Source organism: Prorops nasuta, unplaced genomic scaffold (assembly GCF_024137725.1).
Source record: "Prorops nasuta isolate Cenicafe-Biocafe unplaced genomic scaffold, Cenicafe_Pnas_1.2 PNAS00014, whole genome shotgun sequence".
Classification (NCBI taxonomy): domain Eukaryota; kingdom Metazoa; phylum Arthropoda; class Insecta; order Hymenoptera; family Bethylidae; genus Prorops; species Prorops nasuta.
The window spans coordinates 3,424,254-3,442,348 of NW_027116811.1; the positions used below are offsets into that span (position 1 = coordinate 3,424,254).

The 18,095-nt window shown below is 40.3% G+C and overlaps 1 protein-coding gene across 2 annotated transcripts in view; it reads left to right on the forward strand.

The window, feature by feature from the left end:
- The window catches only part of hwt (heavyweight), a 96,643-nt gene that overhangs the window by 63,587 nt on the left and 14,961 nt on the right, over positions 1-18,095 (forward strand). For both annotated transcript variants that reach the window (XM_066734891.1, XM_066734892.1), the window contains 2 exons: positions 8,823-8,939; positions 11,900-12,035. In XM_066734891.1, the coding sequence (XP_066590988.1) occupies positions 8,823-8,939; positions 11,900-12,035 (253 nt within the window). The remainder of the gene's footprint in view (positions 1-8,822; positions 8,940-11,899; positions 12,036-18,095) is intronic.

Genomic DNA, 18,095 nt, shown 5'->3' on the forward strand with positions numbered 1-18,095 from the left:
CATTTTGCGAAGGGCGAGATTCAATTGGTCTCTGGCTACCTCCGAAGATGCTTCAGACTTTCCCGAGGCTCGTAACATCCACCTTAAATTGGGTTGTACGCTACGGACTTCTCAAAATTACTGGAAGGATCGATAAGAATTTTATTACCACATAGCATTGTTTCGCGGAGAGCTTTTTGTGATCCTTGGAATTCAATACAGTTTACGACAGATATAAGAACTCTTTTCGAAAACTATAGAAAACTTTCCTTTGAAAAACTCGTCTACGCAACTATTGAACTTGTCTTCTTGCCCGTCACGTTCGGGAAAGGAAATAAAAAGTAGCCATGTGAAAGAAACGTGAAAATAATATTGTTTCATTGTCTACTGCTTCGTGTAAGATTGCGTGTTTTAGCTTTGAATCAAAGTTGCATGCGGACAAACATTTCTGCGCAGTCAAAGCTCGCTATACCAACTTATCGTGCTTCTCTACGTTTGCAATAGCGATTAAACTTTTCCTCGGTTTCCAGCTCGCTAAACGGAATTTCCGCTTTACCAGACAAATCCATTGTTGTGGAAAAGCATCGCCATTTGCATTTTCGGCTCGCTATTTATTCCTCGGCGTGCACTCAGCTTATATTTGATACAACCAGCTTTAATCGTGATACCTGATGTATTTGCCTGTGAATCCTTCACTTATAATTCAAGGGGAAAGAGTGTAAGCTTGATACGAGGATCGTGAGAGAAATCATACAGTAGTCATTTCCGGTTACTTGTGGCTTAGTTTAGTCATGCTTCAGGGCATTTAATAGACTGTGAGTGTGGTTAACCGTAGGTCTAGTATTAGGTGTGGCTGATGTTGCGGTTAAGCTGTGAAAAGTTTTCTGATGCGACTGCTCTAAAGGGCTATATCTAGTTACTTGATGCAAAGCCCATGGTCAATAGGGGTGATGCTGTTAATGCAATGGGGCATTTGCTGAATTATAAATTTATATGACGAGATATTCGTGTGATTTCATTAATGCATAATATATAAATTGCGTAAGATGGAAACGTAAAACAGACCTTCGGGTTGCCAGCTCAATTTGTATGAAAGTGAGTTGGAGAAAAGGTCTATATACCTTGGTTCATAGGGTATACCGCCAAACTGGTGTAAAGCAGTAGCGGTGTGGTCTTGCTTCGAAAAGTTTGGCACAGACGTGGGTATCGTTGATGATGCGAATCCTACTTGCATGGACGCGTACGTCAAAATTCATCGATTGAGCCAACTAGTGCGTCTCGTTATTTATGAATGTATTTGTGAATTGTACATGCTGAAGAAAACCCTGTTAACGATTGCTGCTAGGGATGCCAATACCGAAGGTCACATAGGAATCAGCGTTCGACCTTTGATTCTTGTTGAAATGTAACCACTTAATAAGAAATATATGCATATATTCCTGTAATGCAAATATAGTCATAAAAAATTTGGGTGTCATAGTATTCAAATTTTTTATTTCATATATATAGGATTATAAACGTGCATATATGTTATGAGGAATAAACGTTAAGATAAATTCTAGAAGGCATTTGTGATAAGAACTGTTGGTAGGAAGCAGGAAGATCCTAAAAAATTCCACTCGTTTGCGTATAATCCTGGAGAAAATCCTTGTAATTTCGCAGGCCTCTTGCCAGCCACTAACATCTGTCATACTTACCAATTCTAAATGGCGCTTGTAAGGCATATAAATATTATAATCTCTTTCCCTGGGCATGCATACAATAAAGTCCTCGCGATAAATCTCTTTGTTGAAGATAGCCCTTTGAATAATTCTCCAAAACAAGTTAAATCAGATTTGCTGAAATGATGGCAAAAAATATTAGCATGTTTCATGTTTTCTGATGATGGTTGAAAGGGTTTCGGCTCATAAATCCTTCGAGAGTGAACGAAAGTGTCCGGAGATGGAGTCGAATTAAATGTAGCGCAAGTTATTAACGACTTTCACCATCCTTCGTAGGGCTTTTCGTATCATTCCTCTCTTTGTGTGTTCGACCAAGCAGGAAAACACGATAAGACAAAGGGAGCAGCTGGGTTTGACACTCTTCAAGAGACGATGATGTGATTTTGTGGAAAGATCACCCTTTCGCACTTATCAGAGAACAGTCGTTCATCCCGGTTCATATCGTAAACAGTGCCACTTCCTAGCTACGAATCTTTGTCTTAGCTGATTTGCGACTGGTGATATTCCCTCATTGTCTTACAATTCTTTGGCTTTCATTTTTTCATCCTCTACCTCTCTCGACGAATAATAATATTTCGAGGGTTGGCTCTGCGTTAAAAGGCGATTTAGGCGTTCGAGATACCTTGGACCAGAACTTTGCTGAAGAAAAGATAAAGATTAGAGCCGTCTATGTGTATTCAGCTCCCCTTTCTTTCACTCGTTTCAACCTCATAAATCCTAAATTCCTCGGTAAGGATTTAAGTAGAAGAAGCAAGTCGTAAATGATATTTTGAATCCCTTTGCATGAATTAACTTATTTTACCTTTACGAATTTCTATATCAAAATTCACAGCTCTATTCGTTCGGTATTTCAGCAACTATACATATATGCAACCGTGATTTTCAATATTATAGCAGGTTTAATGAGAAGGGTGTTTTCGAAAGCTCCGTCTCGATGTATCCGGTTCATTGACGGTTGATTGAGCTGTGCCGGTGTATACATAGGAGGGTGGAAGATTTTTAATAAACCGGAAGCTTATTGTACGGATCTCTGTTGTCGTTTGATAGTCGCGATGGCAGTAGAAGGGACGACGAATGATTTCTCTGACGGGAAAGGGATGGTAGGTACGAGATGGAGCAAGATGGCGAAACATAGAAGAGCAGGAAACTGTTTTTATGTCTGGTACAGTGCATTGTTGCAGTACTGGTGATTACAACTGGAGCCCTTCTTAGGCAGGTTCAGGGCTCTAGCTCCGACACCCTAGGGGTTTCCTGTCTTCTTTTTCTGCAACTATAACGTTCATTTTTTAAAGTCCAAGTTCCTCCTCCTCCATGTTACTTCGCGTTCACCATTCAATCCACTTTTACTCACTGCAATTCCTCTCTTATCGCCGTCCATAAAATTATTACGATTCTCTCACAAATTGAAATTTGGGAAACAAAACATCCCATTGTACGGATATAGCAGAGGACATCTCGTAACGAAACAGTGAGAATTTCGATTTCCTTACTCGCAGGAGAGAGCGAGATAAAGAGAGCGAAGGCTCCCCCATCATCTCTCTCTAGAAGAAGAGGATAGTCCAACAGAGCTGTTGAGCTGCGTTTAACGAGAAACAAGGGTGGATGGAGGATGTTGGCGGCACTTAGGGAATCTCTAAGGCGACTTAGACATAGGACTCTTATGGCGTGACGGTTAAGGAGTTCGGAACCGTGGCGCATGTTCGCGAAAACTCCGAGCGGAGGGCTGAGGAAGCTGGTAGTGCGGGGGTTAGTCCAGGAGGAGGAACTTCTAAAATCAATTAGCAGCCCCTTAGGCAATGGGGTTCCGTTCTCGCGACTAAGGGAGACTCTCTCCATCATAAGATAAGGGGTGATAAGAAGGGGCGACGTTTATCCCAATAGAGGGGCCGTGGGCACAATCACGACGTTTCTGCATCCACGTAGACGATGCTGGCTAAGTCTCGTGTGTTTAGGATATACCCTCTATATATGCACGTTGCGTCTAAACTACTGCAGTATAGACTAGGGCGTGTACCATTTTACTCAACGAGTATTGCCTTTCAAAGCTATCTCCTATAACCTATCGGTACCACGAGACTCTATCTACGACTATCAACCGGATTGTATCCACGATCTCTCTTACTCTGCCTGTAATGGAATTAGTAAACTTTATTACCAACACATTCCACCCCCACCTACAATTACAAATTATTACGTGGCTTTTCCCTCAACAGCGCACTAACTTCCTTTTATTCAATTAAATCTAAATTGCGCCCATCATTTTTTCCATCGCAATTCCTTCGGGTTCTCCACAACCGTACGCAAGCTATTGTTCGGTTTCAAGTGGAGCATAAAATTTCGTCCAGGGTGGTTTAACGGGCGATGGCCATGTACTATGCGCTAGAGACTTCAGTGACCCGAAGACCACTGTGGTACTTGAAATCTTAACGACCGAACGTAATTCCTGGAAGTGAGGCCTGCTAAAAAAAACCCGCAGCACTTTGATTGTTGAAGTACTCGAAATTTCGCGAGAGCAGAGTTTAAATGTATTGCTCTTTATCTCTGGCACTTGAGATATAATTGAGCGTCGTGGAACACCCTGAAATGCGCAAGGGAGTTTCTTTTATCAATACTGTGGTAGCTCAAAACTTGGTCGATAATAACTTATTGGTTCCTATTGGAGGGTAGTGATTGAGGTAGTGGGTTCTTTGTTCAGGTTTCTGGGTAAATGGACGAGGAATCACAGACCGTGCTAAGTAAGAACAGAGTCGACAATCTTAATGAATAAATGGCTCTAGCGAGTTATTGAAATTTTCTTCTAATTATCTTCTACCGTCTCTTTGCTTTATGCTTTGTAAGTATAATAAGGTTTTTAATGCAATTTTTATGATTAAAGGAAACTGCTATACGATTGTTCTATAAAATATTGTTATTTGTAAAGTGAAGTTGTATTTATGGTTCTGTGGTATCATGATAGGTACAGTATATGAAGAGTTTACAGTAAAGGTGATTTGTGAAATATATCTTTAGCAAGTGGAAAATGAGATAGAGGGAGCACAGACTTTAATAAAGGTCGGTTGATGTAGAAGCAAGGAGGGATAATTAGAGTCTGGCAGACGACTACTGGACAGTGCCATTCTCAGACTAACAGAGAAGTGGAAACTGGACTTTGACTAAAGTTCGTTCTCTTTGAACAAACCTATCGACCCTGTACGACCCTTCAAAGAGCCTGAAATCGTTATACAAAAAGGCCCAGGGACCTTCGGTTCGGCGTTTCTTCGAATTCGGATAGGCTGAAGAACGTTGGAACACCCTATTGTACGTTGATTCTCTCAAATGAAGACAGAAAGACTCCCAACTCCCTGTTTTATTATCCGAAATCGAAAAATATCGTGTCGTTTCTCTTCATCACGGAAAAAGATTTACCTCTATTCCTTCAAGTACAATTATATGTCTTAACTAAACCTTACAACGAAGAATATATTTCATGCTATCGACAGTTAAAATTTCATTAACGTCGTATTATTCTTTCATGAAGAATTTGATTAATCGGATTTTCAAATTGTCAGCTTTAATAAGCTGGCCCTGGCAGGGGCTGCTGCTATAATAATGCGAATGAAGAAAAGCAAGCAAACGCTATTGGAGAAGACAGGTGCGATAGCGACATGCCAAGACACTGCAACAAAGACCAAAGAAAATTCTCAAGTAGCACTCTTCATTTTCTTAACTTTCCGGTAACGATGCTGAATAGAGCTATTGGTAAGTCCTTGCCTTTGTTCTCGAAGATTACAAAGGACGTGTTCGAAAGTTTAACATATATATTCTGCCTAGTTGAATAAAAGCTTTGATCGAATACATCTTGAAAGACGAGCATTCGTCCCAAGGGGAGACTAGCCAGTCTGACTCTACACTCAGCAATCGCCATTGATCATCGTTAGCTCGACTACTTTCCGACCTAAACTCGAGACACGCTTCTTCTCATTCTTTATTGTTTCTTATCTTATATTTTATTTCTATAAACACAAAATAAGAGAACCGAGACAATAGAAAAGTTAGTTACAAATCCTTTAAAACGATGCAAACGTAAATTCGCCATTGATTATGCTGATTCTTCTCAGATTATCCCGAATCGTTCAAAGCGTAACTTGTATCTGTTGATTCAAATGTAGATTTACTTTCAATTCGAAATAGGGTTGAGAGTTACTGACAATCGTTTAGGGATCCTGTCCTGCCTAACGAGGATCTTAGCTATTCAAAGCGCAACCCTCCAAATCGAGGCTAGCTATGTCATTTACCAATGATTCATTTTCGAATTTAAACTAATTCACAAACACTCTTTCTATAGTACTTTTTGGTATACATATATCACTTTAAGAAATTCATAACAGTTTAAAAATTAATATGTCCAATATTAATTACAGATCAGAATTATACTAAATCACTGTGCACCCTTCACGTTCGTTTTATATTAAATACTTTAGGAATTTTCAAACAAAGTCATAAGCATTCCAAGCATAGCAACGTAACTCGACAAGGTTATTAATTTCGTGACGACGTTACAACAACAACAATTTCATCGGCCCTGTTACCTTATAACTAGTTTGCTAAATGTACCTGAATTTATCGAGCTGGAAACGTTATTGTTGATAAAAAGGTGAAACCGTGGTCGTAAGCAAATCGCGAAAAGGTCCGAAGTATTGGCTACCACGCGGGGCAAATTTCTGATTTATTCAAACCCGCTCTCGAATACTTGGGAGCCTATAAAGAGAATGAATGGAATTGTAGTGGTTGCTGCAATGCTCAGAGCTGCTTCGGGGGGTCCATGAAATACGCGCTGCCACCCTCTCGCACTATAGGCTTTTCCTACTTCCTTCGACTCTCTCGCACCCTACATATTTACCTCTCTACTTCTCTGTTTCGCCTTGCTCTCTCATTTTGCTCACCCACCACCAATCGAGACTCCTCTCCAACGGGGTGGCCAGCGGTATTACCATGAATTTACATAGCCTCGCTCCAAACTCCGAACATATTGCAACGCTTTGATTTATGCGAAACATTTGCTAAATATTCCCGTTAAATCGCGGCCCTACTGAATTACGACGTGGCCCAATAAGCCGTTTGCCTCTTCTTACTCAGATTGCTAAACCGTACATTATCCTGCATTCCAAGGGAAGAGCTTCCATTCGTCTTTCGATCAAGGTTAACTGCGCGTGTAGGTGGTAACCAATGCGCAAATATTTCAGACTTTTAAGAGTGCCCCGAGCACTTTTACTCTGCCAAGTATTACCAAAGCTTGGCAAGTAAGATCAATTGAGAAGATTTGTGGAAACGTTACTCGTACGAGGGGCCAAACGAGAAATAAAGCAAATTCCAACTCTATCATCTCCAATTTTATTGACTTTTACACACGTCATTTGATCGTTTTATTTTTATAAAACAGGTTAATGTAAGAAAATAAGCGAAATTTAATCTTAGCTATTTAATAGTTTCTAGAATTTTCATTAAACGAACCACAGTATAATAGGGTGAGTCGACCTAGTTTGTATTTGGCTTCCTCGTAATGTGCAGCGATGCATTTAGTCTCTAAATAATATGTTTGTAGGAGATTGACTGAAACCAACCAAGTTCTCAAGACACTATACATACCTTTCAGTATTCATTTTATATTTTAAGAAGAACGATCAGTCATAACAATAAACTGCTGGAGATCAGTTAACAAATCTATACTGAGAAATATTAAAGTAGTATCTTTATTTTCGGTGTAGACAGAAAAATCCAAAATAATAATTTTTTGAGAAGTATTTTATACCTCACAGATGGTCACTGGTAATATTATAGGGTTATGGTAATAAACAACGGTTTGCATTGGAGAGAAAATGATTTATAAACTCCAAGCTGACCAACAAAAGTGATTTATATCGCTACACAAGGAACAATGGAATTATTGTGTATATGAAACAAAAACTAGCTGACTACAATAAAACTCTATATACGAATGTATTATTTCGGTATAGTCCCTTCAACGCCCTGACGATATCTATTTTATACTGCAAGGCTAGTTCCGGATCAATTTTTTTTAGTTCACTGCACGAAAAGGATGAAATCGGAGTGAATCAGTGAGTGAAATGAAAACGTACGAGTACAAAGCACTTTATCTGAATGAATCCATCCTCGTGGTCATTTCCGTTTGCCAGTCTGCGCCTACGTCATCGGGTTGACTCCCTCGAATGTTTTTTGTTCCACTTCCCACTTCACGTATTCATATATGAAGCCCTTTGCTGACAATAAAGGCGAGCCATTTGCACGCGAGGTCTTGAGTCAAAATAAAAGCTCCGCGGTGGGGGGGGGGGGGGGGGGGGTGCGGAAGGTAGATGCCCCAACGGGTTACACCGTTCCCTCGGTTACACAGGGTCGGCTCGTGCGATAAGCCACCCTCGGGATGCGCGATTGTTTCGAATTATTTGCAACTGGAGCCTTGCAAAATGCGGCCAATCATGCAGGAGGAGCAAGGAAGGAAGGGGAGGTGGTGCGAGGTCTGACAAAATGCGAATATGAAGAATAATCGATAAGGAGGAAACAAAAATCGTTCGTCTGTACCCTGATGGAAAGGATGAAACTTTGTAGAAAGGGAGATGTATATATAAAAAGGGGAAACAGAGAGAGCATCGATAGATCGATTCTCCAGCAGACGGTAAATATTGCTGATGAGCTGGACCAGTCGTCAGTGGGGACTTGGCGAATGCTTACCGTGCGATTTGTCGAGTGGTGAAAATCCTCGTCGTGTGCTGTATTCCTCTCGATACTTTTACGTGGGATCACCCATCCCCCTATTGCGTAAACCCCCCATAGGATTCGCCCATAGTTTTTCACGTACTCTTCGCCGCGCGTTTCTCTCACTATACCCTTCTCTGCTCCCCTCTCCCCCAAAACTCCCATCTCTGATAGCCAGTTTTTACACTGCGTGCCTTTGTCTCGTCGTGGGTAACTATTCTCCGGATTATACGAAAATTTGCGAACCTTTTTTTACCCTGAGCAAACGTGACTGATTTTTTTTCGTTTATAATTCTACTCAGCGCTTTTTTTCTGTTTCAGTGCAAGGGATGTAGATATAAATATTAACAAGATCTTTTTTTTGTATTGCAGATATCGCTGTGCGACGAGTACAGTATTCCGGTCGATTTTGTTAACAAGAGACGTCCTGTAAGTGCTGCAGCTACTACAACCGTGCAATGGGCTTTGCCAAGCCCTACCACTGAGACCGTGAGTATTACGGCTTAACGATTAATTCTCTTACTGCAAATGAAAGGGGAGAAGCGTGGAGAACCGGAAAATCGATATTATTTTCTTTGAAATCCCTGGGAGATGAAAAAAGCTATACGGTTGGCTCTTCAATTTTAAGACTTACGTATAATTTATTGGAAGGCTGAGTGAAACGGAGGATTTATCGCCTCGAGAGCTGCTGGGTGTTGTTGGGTGTGTTCACATATGTTGACACCCTTTGCGAGGAGTTTAGGAGGGGTGGGCACAAGAGAAACGTAGGTGTCGTTTCCTCCAAGGACCGAGTCATCTGTCGCTTTAACGGTGGTATTGATATTTTCGCCCTCGCGAGGAGACGGAAGGAGAATTGGTCGAAGGGAGAAATATAATTAAGGGGGTGACAAAATACCCCTGTGGGCATAGCGGCAATGCCTGATGAGCGACTTATAGGTATATAGAAAATGTGTGTGGACGCATAGGTTGATGACGTATAGCTTGTGTTGGCAGTTGAACCAAAAGAGGGAAGGCCAGAGATGCCAGCACGTTGACTTCCGGCGCTGCTTATAATTGCTGCGACACTCGCTTCCTGTTGCCTGGGGTTGCCTCCAGCGATGCTTCTAAATACTCCTCCTAAAATACGATACGACACACTATTCTGCCTCTGGCCAAACTCTCCTTACTAAAAAATACAGCTTCTGTGCATCAGCCAAATTACTTTAGAATTCTCCAACACGACCAAGATTCCAGGAACATTTTACCGAGATGCTTGTCCTTAATTGACTTTGGTAATCAATTTTCCACTTTTCTTTAAAACTCTCTTTATTCCACCAGCTTCGCTTGTATATATATACAACGCAAAATTGCATTGAGTTCGCTTTTAGAAAAAGCATTATTGGTGATAAATTTAGTGCACTGATGAATCATTCCCGTGGGGTGTATGACTGGAGAATGAGTTTTAAAAAAAGTTGAAGGGTGAGGGTATAGGGGGGAAAGGGGGAAGGAAGGAAGTTTTGCGGCTGTGATGGAAGAAAGCGCAAAAGCTACTGTTAAGAGTGCGAGGTGAAGGGGGACACCTGGAGCGACAGAACAAAAGTTTCCTCGGCGTCCTTGTCACCAGCTGCCACCCCCTCCGCGGGGATCTGCCTATGGCCTATACCTCTCAAGAGACCGAGTGGGGTACCACTTGACTCAAGAGGGTGAATCGTTATGACTCTCGCTCTCGTAAGCCTTACTTAATACTTTAGCGCTTTATTTTATGCGCGAGGCCGGGACTGAACGTCGTGCGCATTTATCACTTTAACAAAAGAGCTTAAGTGCAGGAAACTCGTTCGCTTCACGCACGAGCTTTTTCCCCCAATATCAAGCTTGATCGATTAACAGTCACTGAACAATTTTTATTCAATTAATTTAATCTATATTATATACAAAAATTCCGTTTCTTCCATTGCATTGTATTATAAAAAGCTCGTAATATTTTTTTCATTCACCAGTGAAACCATTAAGAACGCAAAGGATTTATGAAATAATGAGATTGCTGTGGAAATATAACTTTTTATCGATCTAATGTGAATTGAAGTTTGAACATTTTACAATATTTTTTCGAATTTTCAAGCTGAGTAATAACAGGGTAAAAACGATGTGGTTTAATAAAGTCAAACGATTATTTCAACTAAAAATTATGCTCAATTATGATGCAGCGTGCCAATAATCTGCTTAAATTCCTCGATAAATCGATAGGATTACGGAAATAGGATAAATGCTCGAGTTCTAAATGCTGTTAATTGCCAATATGTGGATCAACTGCATGCTTCCCTGAAGTTACAGGTAATTCATTGGAATATCAAAGTCGATAACAGAGCGAATTATCAAAATTGCTGTGGGAAGTAGGAAATGCAACAGCGAATTTTATTTCTCTAGTGTAATAGGGAAGGTTTCACACTTGCTCTGTAGTAGACTCGAGAAGATTGATCAAGCTGATTTCTCAGGTTTTTTCGTCTGCTTCTCGGTCTAAAAGTCGTTCCCTTAATTTCCGTATAAACATCTACGAATGTATTTGTTTCTCGCGGGTTGGACGTTGCTGCAGGCAGTCACCCCACCTTCGTAACAGCCCCCGGGGGCAGAACGTTCAACTTTGGCAGGAGAATTCCAATTTCGAGCTCTTTCAATTTAAGGCTACTTGTCTTCCTCGTCTTCTCATCTGTCTCTCGGGCTATGCAGGGAAGAGATTCTCTCTTTTTCGAGCTTAATCTTTTACTTCCATTCGCCTTCTCTCTTGCTCTCTTGATGCTTATACCACTCGATGCATTAGTCTATCTTTCTTCAAGGTCGATCCCTTCGTGAGATCCCTTTATTTCCAAGCTATGGCCTTTGAAATTCTTGCTTCTGCTGTACTGGATAAGAAGTAACCAGTGGAAAGAGGCTTGTTACCATAGATCAATTATTACCTGCCAGATATTTGCAATTCTCCATATATACCTGCGGGGCATCGTTATATTTCTTATTATGTCATATATTTTAGTGTATCGTATTTCCTGTTGTTGAGGCAAAAGACTTCCTTACAGTGTTATATGGAGTTGTGATAAATTTATTAGAGTGCCTTGAGCAACATAAAAAAATTAATTGCTTTGGACAACTTTTTTACTCTCCAGGAATGATCAATTAATAAGGATGAAGCCAATGGCAAATATTTACTAGGTAAACCCTTCTTACAGTAAAGCTCTAATTGGCTAAAAGCAAAGGTAGGAAATGCTTTGGGCTATAGGTTATGTTTATTTAGGTGACAGGCAATCTATCATAATAACACTTATCAAAGGTTTCCCTCTCGAGAGAAAAGTAAATACATAACTCGTTTATGAATGAACATTTAAATAATGTAGTAGGTGATTTAAAATCTGGGTCGCGAAATCATCGAGGCAACACGATCATTTATAGAACAGGAAATGTGATTTCGATTCTGTTTTCAGGCGGAAGTCGAGGTTGTGGAACAATATAGTGACCCAAGGGACAGCAGAAGCAAAGCTTATGTGGAGCCTGGAGTGGAATCGTCTCTACCGACAGTATACAGTAAACTAAATCGCGATTACTGTCGACCCTATACAGGTGAATCCAGTGATTTATTATTCCATCTCCCTATTTCGCACCGATTTAAGCTGGAAATAACTTTCTACAGATGCAACAGTAAAAGCGTAACTAGCAATTCAATAAAACATCGAACATTCGCGTAACTCTAAGGCAATTCCTTATACAATTAATAAAATTTGACTATTCCCTTATCTATGAACTAAATGGTTATTTCCAGTTTAAAACATTTTAAGCACAACTTTAGATTTGTATATAAATTTTTCAGCACTTTCTCTTTCCACATTTTGTCAATTTCTAAGAAAGTATGTAAAGGAACTATTTTGTTACTCCTGGTCAGGATACAAATTAATGCGATAGGCCTCTATGATGTATGACGATACAAGTACTACGACGTACGAATTATCGAGGTAACGACTCAGTTAACGCAGAGTAAGAGGGGAAGAAGAGCCCTCGATAATTGAACGGTACGCACAGGTTAGCCTGGAATACCCCCGGATTAATTGCGCGCGTATCAGGAGGGGAAGTTATTCCTTTCCTCCGTGCCACCGATAAACATTGATCAGGGAGCCGGACGATATTTCGTTATAAAAGTAAATTCCAATAGCTTTAGGCTGAAGACTTTAATGGAGAAGCTTTAAAATTTGTTTACGGTTCAATAAAATCAGATATTGCGATTCCTTCAAACGTTTTATAGGATGCATATCGATGAGATTTCTAATGTTGGCTGTACCGACCAAGTACTCTAGGGGGAACCAATATCAGTTTTGTAGCTCGCAAAGTGGTTAGGCAGCAGCATTCGACAAAGCTTGAAGGCTCGGGGACAAGGGTCACCGAAGACTATAGCGAAAGAGAATGCTTTGGTCGGTAATTAACCTTCGGAAGGCTGTCTCGTGTGGCAAATGTAACCGAGTCAGGCCCAACACGTCCAACCCTTTCCTTCTGTAACTCAACACTCAAGTATGCAGATTGCCAAGTAACACTGATCCTGAATAAACACCAAAGCAATTTGCATCCTTATCATATTCATGGGCTTTTAATTCGTGGAGCGCCTTACGGATGTGTTGGGGGATCAACTTTGCTGAAGGATCTGAGTAAACTCACTGCGTAAACGTTCGTTTTTCCTACCTGTGATCGCCAAAAGCTCGAAGCTTAAAGATCTCCTCGCCCACATTGCGTCTCTATGATTGGGTTAACTCCAGATCTCATTTAGCTCTGATAATAATATTCTATAATCAACTTATTTTTTGTTTACGTAGCTAAATGCAAAATTGCAGAATTTAAAAGTTTTAAAAGATAGGAGAGAAAATGCAGTTTGAGAAGGATCCGATGAAAGGAAAATTGATCGTTTAAAGTTTCCGAAGTAGGTAGTCTATAAAAGGATTATCCCTTTTAGCGGTGACACTGAAATGCTCGGACCAGCCGGTCTTTGCCAATTTCCGGTTTGCAACGCCCGTTGGTCCTTCCGATTTGTCCCAACTTTTCGTTCGCATGGAGTGTCCCTGACGTTACTTGCCAACGACACCATACACCAGTCCCCACCCATAATATGTCGTGTGATATTTAATTAAACTCCCTCTGCAGGCATCGCCACTCGTTCCGGGAACTGCCCCATTCCTGTTTCTCTCTCACAGTCTGTAAAGTTTCAAGAGTTTTCCACTGTATCCCTCTTTCCACTCTTCTACTTATTAACCGTTTCAGACACAACTATCCTCAACTAAATATATCGCCTTTTATCGATTGGCTATTCATTGAAGGATGAAAATTTACGTCACACTATGGTCATTCACGAGGTATTTCAATTTCAATCAACGGAAGAGCTCTGGTTCGCTGCATTCCTGAACAGTTAATGCCGGCGTTGGTTTATCGTATGCAAATGACAAGCCGTCCGTTTGCCGGTGTTCAAGCGAGAGGAGGGCGTTTCGTTTTAATATCAAATGTGAAACGGTAGCTTTAACGATACGTGTCAGGCGTGCAAAAATCGAGAATATGCCATTAAAGCTCCTGTGACCAAATACTCCTTTGATATTAAGAACGTTCCGTAGATCAGTTTTCGTTACAGAGAAACATGACGTAACTTTGAAGAAAATATGGTGTGACGGCAATTATTGATCTTGTTTATAACGACTGTATAGTATATGGACTGACTTGGCGGTAAGTTTTAGTATTCCGTGCATGAGAGTATGCGCCTTGAAAGTTTGTTGGATTGCGGCGAAGACGAATAGGTAAGGGACCCTTTCACCCTTTCCTCCGTCTCTAGTACGCAAAGGATCTCGTCCTCGCTTTATCTGTCCCCTTTCTCTACCCCATTCTTCATATACGAGGAAGACCCACAAGCAGCCCCTTATTCCTATTTCTCACTTTCTCCCACAGTAAACTAGATCATTTACAAACTGTCAACGACGTGGTGCTACTTTACTCATTCTGTATCCGACACATCACCCTTGTGAATCTTAATTCCTATACACAATTTCGCAAGTTTGATTCATGTCATATTTTTGACGCCTCCTTTATATTTAATATAGTTTTATACCGTTGCGCGTGCAGTAGTATGCTGCAATGTTGATAACAATATAAATAACGAATTTTTGTAGAATTATTCGTCAGGCGTCTGCTGAAAATTGCTGCTATCATAAACTTTAAAGTTATCACGTCGCGAGCTTAAATTGTCCTCCTAGCAGGGCGCGAGCCCTCCAATAAAAGGACCCTGAATTCATTCCATGAGCAATTACAATTAGCATTTATGTTTCTATTTGCATATCGTTGTTAGATAATTTCGCGAGCGTTTAGTCTAAGCCCAGTGTAGGCGTTATCATGAGAGGCACACTATAAATACTAGGAACTTAATGTTCAGAAAAAGCTTTTTGATCAGGTGATAAAAATAAAATTCGATCCATATCCTCGAAAGATTATGGCGTTACTGGAATTTCTATGTCATTAAAAAAATATAATTTATGTATATGTATAATATTATACCTTAACCGTACCCTTCGTCATAAATTCTTGTAGAGGACCGGAATACATCTTGCAGAGATACCATAAATAAGGTAGAGATAGAGAGGTAAGAGAAATAACAGATATTCTAAAACAGAATGGAATGTAAAAGAAGATTGAGTTTGTAATGGGATTAGAGCGCGTTATAGGTTTAATTGAGATAGCATGATGAGGAGATGAGGCGCGATGAGGCAAAGGACAGAGGCAGAATTGAAGGAGGATATAGTAGAGAGTGAGGCAGCTGATAGAATAGGGAGAAGTGGTGGAAGTGCCTAAATTTGATGCGCCCCTTCCTGCTGACCTAACCCTTCTACTACAGATGATAGAGCCTCACGTGTGACCACCAATGTAGATTTCAATTGAGCAATGTCCACCGATAGGGAAGCGAATAATCCGTCTATCCCTCGAGCGATAGCTTCGACACCCCACCCCCACCTCCACCACGCGCATCCACAAGCTACCCACGATTTCACTCTCCCCTCTCTTCGAGCTAAACATTGATTTTATTGCTGCCAAAATCAATCGGAGCTAACGATGCTTGCACCGCAGTAGTCTAGCTCCTCTTAACGAGCATCGAGATCATTTGCCAAATTTCACTCATCCGAAAGAAGATTTAATCCCCCTCGTCATTATCATTAAATTTCACTTTTAATCTACGATATACAGCTGGAAACAATAATTTACTACTTTTATATAGTCTATAGTCAAGATGTCTATAAAGGCTTTCAACTTTATACTCGTGGAACTTGTATTCCTCGATACACACGGTTCTGCCAGTTTTATGATTATGTTTGTGAATTTATAGGGATGAGAGATGAACTTGCAAGGGTAAAAGTGATGTGAGAAACTTTGACTGACTTTATAGTGGAATAAGGGGAGGAAAAAGGGAGTATAGCGGCATAAAATTACTGGAGTAAGTAATTTAAGGATAGAGCAAGTAATTACCACTTGAAATGTTCAAAGGCATCGTCCCCTTCACATTTTTTTAATACGTCACTTAGAAGCAATGCTGGCTGTTATATGTCAAGCATGCATACACTTTATCGTATTTCTTCGGATGGAATCTTTTAAACGAAACATATTTTATTTTTACGTTAATTATTGTAGGCCAAAAGGTCGTGGTTGAGTTATTTTTAACCCAACGATACGAGAGGTATCTGTCATACGGTTAATTTATATTTATTACATACTTGTATCCAAAAATAAAAGCTTGAATTTTTAGAAATACCTATTCTTCCTTACTTCCAGATCCCCCCTTTCTATCTTTTTTTCATAGAGCAGCGAAACCTCTTAGAGTTTGTCGTGACCTCGATGACTTTGGCTCGTTAGAGACTTCTTTTCATTCTAAAGAAAAGAAGTCTACGTGTAAAGGAAGCTCAAGAGACGAATCTCTGAGGAGGTGTTAGGCCAACTGACGCAAAGACGCTGAAAGTTGCTAGTATAGTTTCACCAAAATTACCTATTGTGAAAAAGTATATATATAGCCTGCTTTCCTCATGATTCTCGAATAAAACAGTATACAAGTCAGTTTATATTGCACTATTCACTTGCAATAAATAAAAATCCACAACATCAAATGTATGAAAACTAAATTGTTACTTGAACCAAGTATCGTTTATTATTAATTAATTTTTATTCCAAATTCATCAAATGTTAAATTATTGAAATATGTCAAGCATTGGGATTGGCAAGATTCTGAGATTGTAAACGTAGCTTTTGATACAGGGTCACCAATAACCAAGATTGCCTTTCGTTTCATCGCATCTCGACGAATGCTAGGTAATCTTTCGTATCATTGTAGAAAGCTAGGGCGATCCTGGTGAAGGTGCCTGGCGGTGATTTCGCCTCTGCGTATCCTGCTTGTTTCTTTATTCACTACTTTCTTCTCTTTCCCCCCTTATAAACGATACAATCCACGACCCACATCCTCTATATAGTCCTCTTCTCGGTTATGTTACGAGGACAATATCTAATAAAAAGCCAAGTGAAGTGAAGCGCAGCTGCTCCCACGTCTTCTTTCATAAAGCTTTACTTCTTCACGTTGCGATTACCTCAACCATTCTCCCTCGAAGAAATTATATAAACGTTCCTTTTTATATACGAGATAAATAAGCCGCGTGCAATATGCGTCTCCAGGTACCAAACGATGATTGTCGCTCTTAGATAATATTCAGTGTTGCTTGGCAAATTCTGTGGAATTATCTAGATATTCTCATAAACAGGATGAACACTGCAGCGGAATTTCGTGTTATCTATATATAGTGATTGCCAGGCTAGGGTTGTCGCTCCGCTGCATTCATTAGGGGTGTGTCGTACCCTTCGAGTGCATCGCAAAATCTACCCTCTCTCTCTCTCTCTCTCTCTCTCTAACAGGCATACACGTACAAACCCGCACACTCGCTATCTCAGTCACACCCCCAGTTGCAATCTGTTTATTCACTCTTGAATCTTCTGGCCCAATGTATGTGTTTCATCTTCCCCCTTACGTCACTCTACCTATTCCAATAGTTCACCCTTGCCAGCGCCCCTATTGCTGACCGGATATCTCATTAATCTGATTATTGATCAGCAATCAATATCGTTGATCGAGGGTTCATCCAAGCACAACATTCCAAAATGCCTGTGTCATTGGGTCTAGTCGGAATATATTCAATAAATTTACGAATCGTATGATTTTTATATTTGTTCTATACTATATGTTAAATGATTTTAATCATTCGAAAGTCTCCATTTTGGAATATTCTGTATAGCAATGTTGGGAAAAGAGAAAGTGGCTGAAGCAAATCAAGGCTCACCCCACATAATACTTAATCAGCTCTCCTCTCGTTATGAGTTTTACTCGGAAAAAGTCCGAAGTTTGACGCAGCCTCGACGCGTTTAAAATACAATCAAGCTATACAAGCAGACGCTCTTGCTGATATATTTGTTTCTCTCAAGCTTTAATCTTCTTGCTTCGTTGTATCGAATGAAAGGAGCAGCTGCGAATACATATTCATATTGCACTGCTGTTTCCAGAGCTCCTCCTTCTTTTCTTGTTTTTTCCCCATACTTCCCTGATAACCCAACCCTTTCGCTTCAGATTATCTC